Source organism: Dasypus novemcinctus, chromosome X (assembly GCF_030445035.2).
Source record: "Dasypus novemcinctus isolate mDasNov1 chromosome X, mDasNov1.1.hap2, whole genome shotgun sequence".
NCBI classification, from domain to species: domain Eukaryota; kingdom Metazoa; phylum Chordata; class Mammalia; order Cingulata; family Dasypodidae; genus Dasypus; species Dasypus novemcinctus.
In genome coordinates, this window is record NC_080704.1 from 183,591,633 (window position 1) to 183,607,351 (window position 15,719).

The 15,719-nt window shown below is 39.3% G+C and overlaps 1 protein-coding gene across 5 annotated transcripts in view; it reads left to right on the plus strand.

Moving 5' to 3' along the window:
* Window positions 1–15,719, plus strand: part of GABRA3 (gamma-aminobutyric acid type A receptor subunit alpha3) — a 401,316-nt gene that overhangs the window by 232,130 nt on the left and 153,467 nt on the right. For all 5 annotated transcript variants that reach the window (XM_058290915.2, XM_058290918.1, XM_058290916.1 and 2 more), the window contains one exon: window positions 11,476–11,543. In XM_058290915.2, coding sequence (XP_058146898.1) covers window positions 11,476–11,543 — 68 coding nt within the window. The remainder of the gene's footprint in view (window positions 1–11,475; window positions 11,544–15,719) is intronic.

Genomic DNA, 15,719 nt, shown 5'->3' on the forward strand with positions numbered 1-15,719 from the left:
ATTATTTTGTATGATTTCAATTTTTCTGAATTCATTAAGCCTTTCTTTGTGGCCTAGCATATGGTCTATCTTGGATGATGTTCCATGTTCACTTGAGAAAAATGTATATCCTTCTGTATTTGGGTGTAATGTTCTGCATATGTCTATTAGATCCAGCTCCTCTAATATACTTTTCAAAGTTTCTGTTTCTTTAGTGTTCTCTTTTGAGATGTTCTGTCCAAATTTGATAGTGGTGTATTAAAATCTCCCAGTATAATTGAAGAGGCATCTCTTCTTCACTTAGTTTTTCCAGTGTTTGCCTCACGTATTTGGAGGCGCCCTTGTTAGGAGCATAAATATTAATGATTGTTCGTTCTTCTTGAGAGATTGTCCCTTTCACTAATATGTAGTATCCTTCTTTGTCTCTCACAATTGTTTCACATTTAAAGTCTACTTTGTCTGATATTAATATAGCTACTTCTGCATTTTTTTGTTTATTGTATGCTTGTAAGATTGTTTTCTAACCATTCACTTTCAACCTCCATGAATCTCTGGGTCTAAGATGTGTTTCTTGTAGACAGCATATAGATGGGTCATATTTGCTTATCCAATCTCCATGTCTTAATCTTTTGATAGGTGAGTTTAATCCATTGACATTCAGTGTTATTGCTTTCAAGGAATTATTTATGTTAGCCATATTTTGATTGGACTTGTGTTTGTTATATTTTGTTTGTTTTCTTCTTCTCTTTTTGTCTTTTTTGTTGCTCTTACACTCTCCTCCAACACTGCCTCTCCCGTTTTTTTCTTTCTTCTTTCAGAACTCCCTTTAGTATTTCTTGAAGCGCAGGGTTCTGGTTGGCATACTCTCAATTTCTGTTTATCTGTGAATATTTTGAACTCTCCATCATTTTTGAATGCTAGTTTGGCTGGGTAGAGTATTCTTGGTTTGAAATTTTTTTCTTTTAGTACCTTGACTATATCATACCACTGCCTTCTTGCCCCCATGATTTCAGATCAGAAATCTGCACTTAATCTTATGGAGCCTCCCTTGTATGTGATGGCTTTCTTTTCTCTTGCTGCTTTTAGAATTTTCTCTTTGTCTTGAGCATTGGATAATTTGTCAAGTATGTGTCTTGGGGTGAGCCTGTTGGGATTTATGGTGTTTGGGGTGCGTTGTGCTTCCTGGACATATATATATCCATCTCTCTCAGTAGATTTGGGAAGTTTTCCACCATTATTTCCTCCAACACCCCTTCTGTCCCCTTTCCCTTCTCTTCTCCTTCTGGGATGCCTATAATACATATGTTTGTGTGTTTTGCATTGTCATTCAGGTCCCTAAGTCCTAGCTGGATTTTTTTCTATCTTTTTATCGATCAGTTCTACTATCTGTTTGATTTCAGTGTACTGTCTTCTATGTCACTAATTCTCTCCTCTGCCTCTTCTAATCTGTTGCTATTTGCTGAGAGTGTATTTTTGATTTCTTGACCTGTGGTGTTCATCACCATCGTATCTCTTATCTCTTTGCATATGTCTGCAATTTTGTCTCCAAGTGTTTCCTTCATATTGTTAACCTCTTCCTTTACTTCATTAAGTTGGTCTTTAATATATGTTTTGAGATCTTTAATTATTTGTCCAGTGTTCTGCTCCCCTCTTGGTTTTTATTTTCTTCATTGGATTCAGCCATATTTTCCTGATTATTGTTTTGGTTTGTAGATTTTTGTTGCTGTCTGGTCATCATTTTATCTTGATGGGTTTAATCAGTTCCTTAGCTTCTTTGTCTAGTCTTGGGGATTAATTAGTTGTTGTTCTTGCATAAGTGTTATGTCTTCTCTTTGTCACTTTGTTCTTCTTACTCTATTTTCTTGTTGCTGGCTAAGTTCACTTTGAAGGAAAATATTAGGACCAGGGAAAGCAAAATGAGTAAGAAAAGAAAATGTATAAAGTAGTATTGGTTATAAATGTTAACAGAGCAACAATGTGAGATCTGGGAGAATAGATATTAGACTCATGTAAGTTGTGTAGAATTATAGCACTAAGTAGAGTACCTATAATGAGACATTGAACTGAATATGGGGAGGAATATAGTATGAATTAAAAGTCATTGTTTTCATGAGAGAGGGAATGAGAAAGAAAGACAATAATATCAAGAGTGGATAAAAGACAGAAAACAGAACAAAGGTATTAGAAATTAAAAGTTAGACAATTTGGGGGCCATAAAAAGGGAGGTGCAAAGTATGAGAGACAGTAGATGATGGAGGATAGCAAGATGTGGGGGAAAGGGAATAGTGTAGGTGGCCAAAATCAATTCACAGAGAAAAGAGGAAATGGAGGATGAGGAAACAGAGCAAATGTGAAGCACTCCGTGCAGCACCTATTATATAAAGAAAATAAAATAATAAAGAAGAAAAAGGAGAATAGAAAAAAACAAAGATTAGAGTAATAGCAGGTGGGCCAAGAATAGGGAGGAAAACAAGTAAAAGGAAAAGTAGAAAAAAAACTGAATAAATGAAAAAGGACCTTGTGGGATAAAATGGGAGAAAAGACCAGGAGACAATGCAGTATTAGCAACCAAGACAAAAAAAGAAAAAAGAAAAAAAAATACACAAACGCAGAGATCTAGGATATTCAAGGACCTCAGATGGGCCTCAGGGCATGGTTGATTCAGGGATGGGAAGTCTGTGATCCTGCAGTCTCAAGGTGTGTGTGTCTCTGGAGTGTGGGCCACCAGGGTTTAGGGGACACAGACCTGGGAACCATGCATCCAGTTAACAGGGGGCCTGGGAACACCACAGCACAACACAGCCTTCAGGGATCCCCGCAGCTGGGTGCCAACCCTAGGGGGAGGGGTCCCGCCCGCACCCTCTGACCTCCATGTCAGAAACTGAAAATTCCACCTTTCACAAGAATCTCTTCTGTCACTGTCTCACCAAATCGACATCCAGACATCTCCTGCCCTGCAAGCCCCCAAAACAGCCTGCTGGGGGCGCTGCTGCACTAGAAAGGGTTCAGGGACCACTGCGGATGATTTGCCAGCCCTAGGGGGAAGGGTTCCACCTCTAACTTCTGACCTCTATGTCAGAAACCGAAAGTTCCACCACCTCTTTCAAGAATCTCTTCAGTCACTGTCTCACCAAATCGACATCCAGACACTTCCTGCCCTGCAAGCCCCCCATACAGCCCCCTCAGGTTTTGGGAACACCTCACACAACAAAGTTCCCAAGGATTGCCGCAGCCCAGCCACCATCACTACAGGGAGGGGCTCCAGCCAGAGCCTCTGACCTCTGAGTCAGAAACCCAAAATTCCACCTCTCGCAAGAGTCTCCTCCATCACTGTCTCACCAAATCAACTTCCAGACACCTCCCACCCTGCAAGCCCCTGAAACAGCCCGCTTAGGACTTGGGAACACCCCAGCACAGCAAGGCCTTTAGGAATCGCTGCTTCCAGGCCACCAGCCCCTGGTAGAAGGGTCCCGTCCACAACCCCAACCTCCGTGAAAGAGACCCAAAATTCTACCTCTTATAAGAATCTCCTCTGTCACCATCCCACCAAATTGATGTACAGACACCTCCTGCCCTGCAAACACCCGAAACAGCCCAGTCCAGCAGGACTCCAAACCTACTCAGCCACTTCTCTGCAGGAGAGGTTATGAGGTGCACTCACTCAGATGCCATCTTGCCCTGCCTCTGATCTCCATAATTTATAATGATACCCCAGGCAGAATTTCAGCTTCACTTTTTCGAGTCTGTTTTCAAGAGTGCTAGAGAGCTACAGCCCTGACCCGTAAGATTTCAGCTTGCTTCCAGTCTCCTGTTTTTTACAGAGCACTTTTAGTCTTTTTTGTTCCACTTCCTGTTTTTGACACAGGAATCTGGCTTCAATATTGCTTACTCCTTTGCTTTATTTCCATGATGTGTTTGTGTGTGTGTGTGTGTGTGTGTGTGTGTGTGTGTGTATTTTAGGAGGCACTGAGGATTGAGCTAAGGACCTAGTACTTGGGAAGCATGCACTCAACCACTGAGCTATGTCCACTTCCCAAGTTCCATGATATTTTGACCTTTTAGAGAGTTTGTGAGTACCTCTGTTAGAGTTTGTACTAAGCTCTTCTGAAATCAGGATAGTGGTTTTTCTACTACATTCTTGGAAATTACTTATTAGGTAAGAAATAATAGGTGTAGGGGAAAGGCAAACGGAAAGGTTGGAGGAGGGAAAAATCTAGAATGAAGGAAAGACAAATGGAACCATTGGAACTGACACTTAATATTGAATTTTTAAAATATGTCAATGTTAAAAATCAGATTGAAGAATGGGATAATGATGAGGGAAATGAAATACTGAGGGTGATGATATAAGAATTAATATATTAATGGGGCTACTGAATGAGATGGAGTGATCTAAAAATGATGTCTACTATGTACTAGCTGTTATCTGTCCTGTGACAGAAAGGTTATTTTATGACATTATTAAGACTGAAATACCTGTGCATTTGGGGAAACAGGCTATGAACTTTGCCGTATACTATGTTTGTGAGGGTCTTGATCAAGATTCTAGCAATAGTGGAGCAAAAGTCGAGTTAATGAGAACCCACAGTGGTCTTTTTTTTTCATGATTTTCCTTCTAGTTTTATTATTTTTTAAATTTTTTACTTGTCTTTTTTTTTTAAAAAAAGAAACATAGATCATAAGAAACTTTAAAAAACCTAAGAAGTTCCCATATACCCCAATCCCCACCCCACCCGACTCCTCCCACATCATCAACCTCTTTCATCATTGTGGCACATTCGTTGCATTTGGTAAATATATTTTGGAGCACTGTTGCACTGCATGGATTATAGTTTACATTGTAATTTACACTCTCCCCCAGTACATTCAGTGGGCTATGCAGGATATATAATGTCCAGCATCTGACCCTGCAATATCATTTAGGAAAACTCCAAGGCCAGAAAATGCCCCCATGTCACAACTCTTCTTCCCTCTCCCTGCCCTCAGCAACTCCCATGGCCACTGTCCCCCCATCAATGACACAATTTCTTCTATTGCTAGAGGCACAATAGTTCTATAATAAAATACCAGTAAGTCCACTCTAATCCATATATTATTCCTCCATCCTGTGGAACCTGGATGGTGATGTGTACTCCACAGCAGTCTTTTAAGTTAGTGGTGATCGTGGTTTCTCTCTCTTTTTCTTTTTTTCTTTTTTGTCTTTATCTTTTTAATGTTACATTAAAAAAATGAGGTCTCCATATACCCCCTAGCCCCCTCACCCCATTCCTCCCCCCATAACAATAACTTCCTCTATCATCATGAGACATTCATTGCACTTGGTGAATACATCTATAAGCAATTATGGTCTCTTTTAAGTTTTATGGTATTTCTCACTGGTGTTATGTTATAAACATATGTTTGCATGCACTTCCCCACTTAAACACTTCAACAGAAAGGCAGCTGGTTATCAGAGCTTTGCTGTACATTCCAGATACTGTTATTAGATGCAATAGCATAAACAGATATCTCTAGCCTACCAAATGTCAAAATTTGTGAGCTTTGGACAAAAAGCCTGCAAAAGGGGATGTGTGTCAATTGCAGAGCTTATATTAGAGGTCAGGACCCCTGACACACAGTCTCTTGTAATTTCTCCTTTCCAAAACTACCAGTCGCCTCTGGAGAGCTTATCTATGATTCATGCTATTGGTGGGTGAGGTTACTGAGCACTTATAGTATCTCAGTCCTCAAAAATTGTTAGAGACAAAAGGAAAGCCATTAATGTGAGAACAGTGTTCTGAGATCTGTGAGGGCCTGTTCATAAGTCTCTGTAACCCCTAAATACTTGTAGCTAGAATACCCAGACAGCTGGTCAAATTGGACCTCAATTCTAGCAGTCCAGTCTCTCAACATGAAAGGTGTGAACAACAATTGAAGCACTTATTCTCCAAATTTCCCAGTGACCTGGAAGCAAGAAAATAGGAAAGCCAGGACTTCATTCTAGTGCTCAAAACCTCAATTCTCAAAGTTTCACTTTTCAAAAGACTGTCATTGGGAGGGGTTGAAGAGTCCATCATGGTCAGTAATGAGATAAAGGGGTGCAGTTAGCTTTTGTTCCTATCAGTCATCTGTAAAATCAGAGCTGAGCCAGAGAAAAGTGATTGTAGGACAGGGAGTGTGCTCTAAACCTTGTCAAAATAGGGAAGTCAGTCAAAAGAATTTGGGGCATTTAGTTTGGAAGGGAAGATCTAAGGGCACAATGGTAGCTTTCTTTAAATATCTGAAGAGTTTTAAATATCAAAAAGAACAGGAAGTAGATATTGTTGTGTGGGTCCAAAGAGCAGTTTAAGACCAATGTGTATATGTTTTCTGGCATGGGGCTTTTAAGTTGGGGAAACTACAGAGACTAATTTCTGCTCACTGGAGAAAACAAAGTTTTTTAAAGGTGTATTTGAAATTAGACTAGAAAATACAGTTTGTTAGGAGAAATGTAACAAACATAATAAACGCAGTGACCACTTGCTGATTCAGGCTTATCTTTATTCTTTCAGATCAGCAGCAAACAGAAATGAAGTAGGGCCTGGTCAATAAGTTCACTATCAATGGGAGGTCCACTGAGAGTTACGAGTGTATACTTGTATATATGTATAAAACATATGATGTACATATCTGTGAAACACTTTGGGATCCTTCAAACATTTCTCATATTCCAGTATAGTTGCAAAAAGAGACCATCATTATATTTGCCTTTTGTATCAGAGTGTAATATTGGAGGAAATTTGAATTTTCAAAGGAAATTGAGAAAGAGCCAAGGAGCTTCTGTAAGCATTTGTTTATTAAACAAACAGAAACTCCTCTTATCTCCCATTCATTCAGTCTCACATTTGTCTCAGTTGTGAAGACTGTGGAAAGAGGCTAGATTCTGTAAATTATTGCCGTTACCAGTTTTAGTCTAATTCATTGACCTTTATGTTTAGTTAAATGAAATAGTAAACTTCTAATCATTCCTTCCCACAGAGGAGCTAATGTGGCAGGTGGATACTCTCTTTTATGTCTGGAATCCAGGAAGTTAGTGTTCTGTGTGAATTCTGTCCAATGGGCCTTATGGGTTGCTCATGTTGTCTAGCCTAATATGAAGAATAATATGAAGTAAGACTAGCTAACTTCTATTGAACATTGGGTCTCTTCTAAATGCTTGTTTACAGACCATCTCCATAAATACTCAGACCAATTCTAAGGTAGGTGCTATCATTATCCCAATTTTCCAGATGAAGAAAAAGGCACAGAGAAGTTAAATGACAAGAGGCACACAAGGAGTACATGGTAGAGTCTGAGCTCAAACCCAGTTAGTCATGCTTTCAACCACTGTACAGACTTCTGCAGGTACTTCTATATATACTGTCAGATATCTTGCCCCGAGATAGATGGATTTCCTAGCCACACAATGGGATTAGCCACTGTGATTTGGGGGTCCCTGGGTGGAACACTGGACAGATGTCAAATATCCCTGTGTTTGCCTTGCCTTGGAGTAGAATGTCAGAGGCCTTAGAGCAGAGGCCTCTTACTCCTGCTTTCCTTACTCTTTAGCTCTCTATCTAGTTACTTTTCTTTCTCCTTATCACTCCCTTTTTTCACTCTCTTCTCTTTGTCTTACATCTTCCCATTGATCATCTCTTTCCTGCTTTTTCCTCTTATTCATCCTCCTCTAATTATCTTCCTCCTCTTGCTTTCTTCTTCTTTACTTTCTTTTCCTTCCTCTTTGTTTCACACCACTTCCCTACTTCTCTTTGTGCCCAGACTCTTTCTGAATGGGGTAGAAATGGAGGAAGAAGAGATTGATGTCTAGCTTACCAGACCGACTACTAGACCAAACCTCTCAACTTCCTTTCCCTGCTGCAAACCCAGAGGCATCTCTGAAGACTTGCTGGGCCCTAACTTTTTTGGAAAGTAACCTCACCCCACACAGTTTCCTTCTTAGTAATCAACAAGTGCCTTTTAAATGAAAGGTAAAGTTTGAGAGAAGAGTGACACCAGATTTGCATAAATCCTCCTGGGAGCTACTTTCCGTAGGCAGCAGAGACAGCTTGCTTCTTTCTACCATTGCGCCTTTGGTCAGATACTTCTCGGTTGGTCCTACAATCAGAGTTTCTAATTATAACGAAGAGAAAATTCAGAGTCTGGCTGGTTCCAAACTCTCATTGTACAGGGAGCAAATGAACAGCCAAAAGGAGAATTGTTTTGTGTAAGGCATTCAGTAAGTCAGGGGAGGAGATCTAAAACTCAAACTTTTCAATCTCAGCCCAAGGGTTCTTTTTGTTTTCTATCTTTATTTTTTTAAATGTTACATTAAAAAAATATAAGAGGTTCCCGTATACCCCCCACCCCTCTCACCCCACTCCTCCCACATCAACAACCTCTTTCATCATCACGGGGCATTAATTGCATTTGGTGAATATATTTTGGAACACTGCTCCACCACATGAATAATGGTTCGTGTTGTCTTTTTTATAGTCACTTCCTTTTCTACCCACAGTGACTCCAACTCCCTTTGGATGCAAGAAGCCTTTTGCTACTTGATTTTTGTTTGTTTTCTTATTCCTTTGTCTCTCTTTTTCCCTTTTTTATTATCTTTTTAAAAAAGATACATAAATCACACAAAATGTTACATTAAAAAATGTAACAGGTTCCCATATACCCCACTCCCCACACCCTTCCCACATCAACAACTTCTTTCATTACTGTGGTACTTTCAATGCATTGATGAATACATTTTGAAGCATTGCAACACAGCATGGATTATAATTTATGTTGTAGTTTACACTCTCTCCCAGTCTATTCAGTGGGTTATGGCAGGATGTCTAATATCCTGCATCTGTCCCTGCAATATCATTGAGAACAACTCCAAGTCCCAAAAATGCCCCCATATCACACCTCCTATTCCCTCTCCCTGCTTTCAGTAACTCCCGTGGCCACTGTTTCCACATCAATGATATAATATCTTCCATTGACAGAGTCACAATAATTCTATAGCTACTTGATTTTACAGCCAGTGAGACCAGGACCTAGGATAGCCTGAGAAACGGAAGGTAGAGGCAATGTTGATGGGAGACATTCCTTCATGGCTGCATAGTTGGGATTGCCATGTACCACCCTAACCCATCCTTCCCATGCCCATCAATTTGTTAAATATATCTTTTATTTTTAAAGACGCTTTAGATTACTTAAATGTTAATAAAAATATAAGGGATTCTCATATGCCACACATTTTGTAAGCCTTCCCCTCTATCTCTCATTTCCTTTTCTCTGTAGGCTGGGTCTTCAGTTGGATGTCTGCATAACTACCTTACAATTATGATTACATTGTTTTAGAAATCTGTTCTGTGTTTAACCTATGTCCTGCCTTGAATATTGAATTCAAATGTAATTGAAGTCTTTTCCAGCAACTAATTTATTTGTTTTATGTACTGGGACATAGTGTTACTGGAAATCATTATGTCACAGAGTAGGCATTTAGGGCATTTGCTTCTCTAGCCAGTAAACCTGGAATTGTGTCTGAAGAGTCAAGTCTTTAGGGGGTATTTTCTCAGTTCTGAAGTGTTTTCTCTTCTTCCTGCATAGAAATAGCTCTTAGGGAAGTTTGTGCTCTAGATGAGAGCTCCATTATTTAAAACAAGGTTCTAACTTCAGAAGCATATTATTTGCTAGTTAAACTTTGGAAAAAAATTCTGCCTTTTGGCGAATTGATTATAGTATTGATTTTTTTAGAAATTAATTTATTGAAGTATATCACTCCTACATAAACATACACAAACAGTAAGTGTATAATAGTAGTTGTGAACTTACAAAACAAACATATATAACATCATACAGTACTCTCATAAGTTACCCTATCACCAATAACTTGCATTGTTGTTAAACCTTTTTAACTAATGAATAAAAAACATTGTCAAAATATTACTACTAACCAAAGTATTTTCCCCCAACCCACCCTATTATTATCATCTTTATATCATTTATATATGAACATAGATAAACAATTAATTGTATAGTGAAAGTTGTGAACTTATTACATGATACTCATGGTCTTTTCTGAAAATGAATGTTTGTGATAAGTGCAATGGCCTTGAGTATATTGAACACATCAGTGCCTGAGTAGGGACACAATGTATTATGCCTAAGAGATGGTTCTGGGAAGTGGAAAGTCAACAAAATCAAAAGAACATCAGGGCCAATACCCAAGTCTGGGTGAGCAGTGAACATGCTACAGATGGAGTAGGTGTGTTCCCAAACTCTCTGTGAGAAAAAACAAATAGTACGATAGACTGCATTAACTACCCCCATGCTACAGACATGTCAAGTCTTGTGTGGGCTATATTGGTGTTAGCTGTGCTACTGGTGTGCTCTACAGGGGTCAAGTATGCCAGACTTGGGTGGAACGTGTTTGGATTTAATGTAATGCTGTGATATTTTGTAGGCTGGAATGGCCTGCAATTTGCTAGGCTGGAATAGGCGTCCCTAACTTGTGCTCTGTTTGAGGTTTGATGGAGTGGATAGACTAGTCTGGGCTGCTGTGAGGTCAACTGGGCTGAGACTGAAGTAGAAGAAAGAAACATTGGTAGGATAATTTCACTTCTTTGGGTATCATTTTGCAACTTGGTAAATATGTGATGAAATTCATCTACTCATACAAAAATATTCAGTATGCACTGCCTGAGTAGTAACAATTCCTTATTTTTGTACTGAGGTTACAGAGATAACAAAAACAGGGACTCCTCTTCAGAAGCTCTTGGGTTAAGTACAAAGACAGACAAGTAAACAAACAGTTACAATAAAAGAAAATAAATTCGAAGAAAGTATAGCAGGTGATACATGTCATCTCCAAATCTTAGTCACTTAAACTAACAAAAGGTTGTCATTCATGCAGTTTCTTGTACAGAGTGATTGTCCTCTGTGTGTTGTTTCATCTTTCAGTCTTAATGTAGCTTCACATCAACAGGTGTTTCCATGATCATCATGGCAGGGAAGGTGTTGTATTGCAAATTAAATATTTCAGCCAGGGAGGGACACATAATATATCCTCTCACAAACAGAACCAGTCACATGGCCCTGCCCTACTTTAAGAGGGCAGGGAAATGAATCCTCCTGTATCCCTGAAAGTGGAAGAGAGTCGGATACTGAAGCATTTGTAACCTACGACAAGTAATGGCAAGCACAGTGTGGAGTCCAGCATGTGAGAATGTGGGAGATATGTAAGGGTCTTCTCTTTGCTTTAGCATTTTAGGATTTCACTGCAATTCTCAATAATATATAAAAGGATGGACCTTGTACCTATATCTAGCATGTTGTCCTTAAAGAAATAGTGCAGGTAAGATATTTTGGAGGAGTTTTCCTATGACTGTGTCAGGTATCCTTTCCCAGAAGTAGCAAATTGTCTGTCATTCAGTTCTTCACTGGACTCCCCTTGATGTAGGAAACAGGCTTTCATGACATTCTGTTTTTCTGCTTTCTTTGGCACAGATGCAGTGACTGAAGTCAAGACTGACATCTATGTGACCAGTTTTGGCCCTGTATCAGACACTGACATGGTGAGTATAGGATCTGCAAAGAAGGAAAAGATTATGGAACAGGTCAAAGAAAATAAATTGGAGCTTTCATATCAGAGCCTTACAATTATGCTTTAAGTAGAAGTCTTGTTTCATATGAATTCCTTATTCTTACCTCCCTATATTTAGCCAAATTCATCTTTTCCCTGCTCTCCCCACCTTTTCACATATAAAATACATATCCCTATCAAAAGTACCCTTTCCTTCCTTCCATGACACATATTTGGGAACTCAGCTTAGTTCCCGATATTCACTTAAACCTACTCTGACTGCTTCCTTCACACTTTGCAAATACCACACATATATTAGCCCAGGTAGGTCACATAAGGGGAGCATTGTGGGAGGAACTCTGGGTCAGAAGCTGGTGGTATTCTCTGAGAAGTCTGTTCTTGCAATGGGAACTCATATTCACCTAAGAAGTATTTCAGTCACTGGTGACGTGGATTAACCAAGACCATGAAAAGTGTTCAGAGAAAGTGTTTAGTATTTCTGGAAACTGACCCCTCCACAGATGTAGGCATGGCAAAAACTGTGGTGCAGAATCAAAGAAGAGTGCAGGGCACAGCAGCACTAGCCATCTGTAAGGATTGTCCAATGTCCCATCATTCTCTCTGACTTTCAAGGGGGACTAGAAGCAGGTGGCCCCACCCTAATGGAACACCTAATCCACACCTAAAAAGTGTCAGATATTTGATTGAATATTTATGATTTAGGGAATCAAAGAAGCCGTTATTTGCTCTGTATATATGGTAGTTGTCAGATACTTAATATATTTTTGTTGAATGAGTGACTTTGTCTTAAAAATAAGAAACTTAAAATTAGGGAAAATATGTTCAAAGAATATGAAATGTTCATGTTCATTTCTTAGATTTTTCCTGTGTCTCCGCATTTAGTGGAACTACTACCAAGCAGGGGACAAAGTTTATTTCTACCTGTTGGACAAATAGAAACAATTATGTAAGAAAGTGGCAAAGTTTGTCCTATATGTACTACAGAGTTATTGTGTGGATTTGAAAATATATATGTTAGCAGTGAAAATATATTTGCTCTTTTAGAATGATTGATCTGGTGGTCTTTACAGGATGGACTGCAAGGGGAGGCTGAGAATTGATTTTACATGCCTCTTCAGTCAGTGGCAAGTTGACTTTTGGAGACAGTTGGAGAAACAGCCTAGTTCTCTGGAGAGGGAATCATCAATATGTAACACATGATTGTGAGATCAGGCAGGGGAGTGGAGCCTGAACTTCATCTTTCAATTGTGGAATAAAGAAGGATTCAGAGATGTAGTAGACTTCCTGTGAACTGCTTGAGGGCAAGTACTAAGTTTTCATTGCTTTCTTGACACTTAACAGAGTACCTGACACATAGCAAGAACTCAGCAGTAGGCATATTAGACGTAAGAGGGATGAAGGAAGCAGTTCTCTCTTAGTGGTAGCAAGAAAGCCTGGACTGCAGCCAGTTGATCATTCAAGAAATACTCCTTAGGAGCCCAGCTCTTCATTAAAGGCCTCTAAGGGCCCTTACATTCAGAGAATTTACAGGTCATTGGAGATTTAAAAAAATTAACCAGGAATATGTCATTTGCTCATTGTATTACTGGGAATTAATAATGATTAGGATTTTTATAAGAAGTAACTGAGACTACGCTTTATGCTCTCTCTCTCTCACACACACACTCTCATTTACTAATGTACCAAAATCCACAAATACATTAAGACAAATGTACATGCACACATACACACAAAGTACAAACAGCTCACATGCTGTACTGGGCACGCTATAGACACATGTAATCACGCAGACACCTGAACCCAGGAATACCACAGAAGCAAACACAAAGTCCTCACACCCCCAACCAGTTCCTCTTCTTGCTCTTTCAACACAGGCTGGGATGTATGGGTCTGCAGAAGCCCTAGAGCAGAAGTTCTTAGCCTTTTTTGTTCCATGGACCCCTTTGCCAGTAAGGTGAAAACCAAGGACCCCTTCCTAAGTCCACACTATCCTGTGTATTGTTTAATAAATATATCACACCTGCATCAACACGTCCCCACATGAATAATGTTGTTTTATTTTAATTTGCATTCAAGCTCATGAACCTCTTATTAAGAAACCCTGCTCTAGAGATACTTCAAACAACTGAGACTTTCTATTTCTTTCATGTTTCATGTTTCACTTGCTTGTTTCTTGTCTTCCTCGATTAAGCTGAGGCAACAAAATGGCTCTTTCCAGATAGGGAGGACAGCCTTTGGTCATATAAATCACAGGTTATTTTTAGCTATTTTTCCATTTTGTCACAAGGCAGAATAACTATGATTACTGTGGCTGACAAACACATTTCTGTTATTTTTTAAAAATCTCGTCATGTGCTACTTAGTAGATGGAAACAATTGACTCCAGGGTCACAATACTTTTGGGTGAAGCATCCAGAAATCCTCTGACTTTAGCAACCAGTTCAATAAGAATTCAAGCTTCCCTGAGTCACAGACTTCTTGGAGAAATAGACGAAAATTGGGTATGGCTGGTTTTTTGATTCAGCCAAATGGGTGTTCAGGTCCACAACTTTCCATAAGTACTGTCTTAACAAAATAGAGACACTCGTTTTTTAACAAAGGGGAAAAAATGTGCCAATTTGGGCATTGAAACTGCATCACCCATAAACCTTTGCACCTATTGCATTACCTGGTTAAACATTGACTCCCACAGAAATAATGCTTCATGAATTTATGTGCCATATTTCTTTTGTTCATCTCAGCATCTGCAATGTCTACCTCAGGATTTGGCACAAGGTAGACTCTCAACTCTGTTAAATGCAAGAACGAAGGAGACGAAATGCATTTAATTTGAGGAGGAAATTATGATTATGTCCTTCCTCTTGTCTAAAAGTCATTCAAAGGCAGAAAAAAAATGTCAATTATATCTCTGTATCTCTAGCGCTTTGCACAGGAGCTTCATGTTTGTTGATATGATATGAAATGTTATCAACAAATCCTGTTGATAAAGAGTGGAAGTAATTTTCCTCAGGGACTCTGTTGAGTCACAAGTCTTGTGAACCCATGAGAAAGGACCCCAATCCATGGACTACTGCCTTTTGTGGCTTCTCAATCCATGAGAACAAGGAAATATGACAGTATGGAATTGATCATATATGAAAGCTGAGCACTGTAGATGTTTCTCAGGGGAAAAGTCAGATAAAGAAAGCAATTTAGTGCAGAGTACAAGAGATAAATTGGAAACTGGTTGCAATGAGAATTTTATAGGTATCATGAATGAAAGGTTTCTGTTAAACATTTACAACAAATGGAGCTTGATAACCACACAATACAGGGCTATCCTTCTCAGCAAGAGTGCCAATCCTGTGTCTATGGACTCCCAGGAGAGAAACAGGACATGGGATAGAGTCCCAATTTTAGTGAACTGAGGCTGTCTGACCTTCTGTGATTTCCTTTTTTAGGAGAGTTTAGCCCATTTTCTCAACCTCATGTATAGAAAGATGGTAGAGGTAGCAATGACAGGAGGCTGCAAAAGATTTAGTGAAAACATAGTCATTGATATTTTTTTCTCAAATCCATTCCTTGCCAGTGAGAAATGGCTGTTTGCAAGTGGAGATTTTTCCTGGCCTCCCAAGATCATTTCAATTAGAATGCAGAGAATGGGGTACTTGGCCTAGGAAAGGTATGCTATGTGTATGGTCAGTGACTGCACAGGGTGGTAGACAAAAATAACAGCTGAGAAAACTCTGGATGCTCTCCTGGCCCAAACCACATCTGACTCAGTGTCCATCCTAGTTCTTAATATCCTCACGCACAAATTCTCTTATATTACCTTATATTCTCTTCTGGTCCTTGAACATGCAAGAGTTCATGAACATTATATATCCTGCCATAACCCACTGAATGGACTAGAGGAGAGCATAAACTACAATGTAAAGTATTCTCCATGAGGGGCAGCAATGCTTCAAAATGTATTCACCAAATTCAGTGAATATGCCACACGGATGAAAAAGGTTGTTGATGTGGGAGGAGAGGAGGGTTTGGGGTGTAGGGTATATGGGAACCCCATGTTTCTTAATGTAACATTTTTGTGATCTATGTATCTTTAAAAAATACAATTAAATTTTTTTTAAAAAAGAGTGCTTGGACTCACGGTCCTATGTTATGT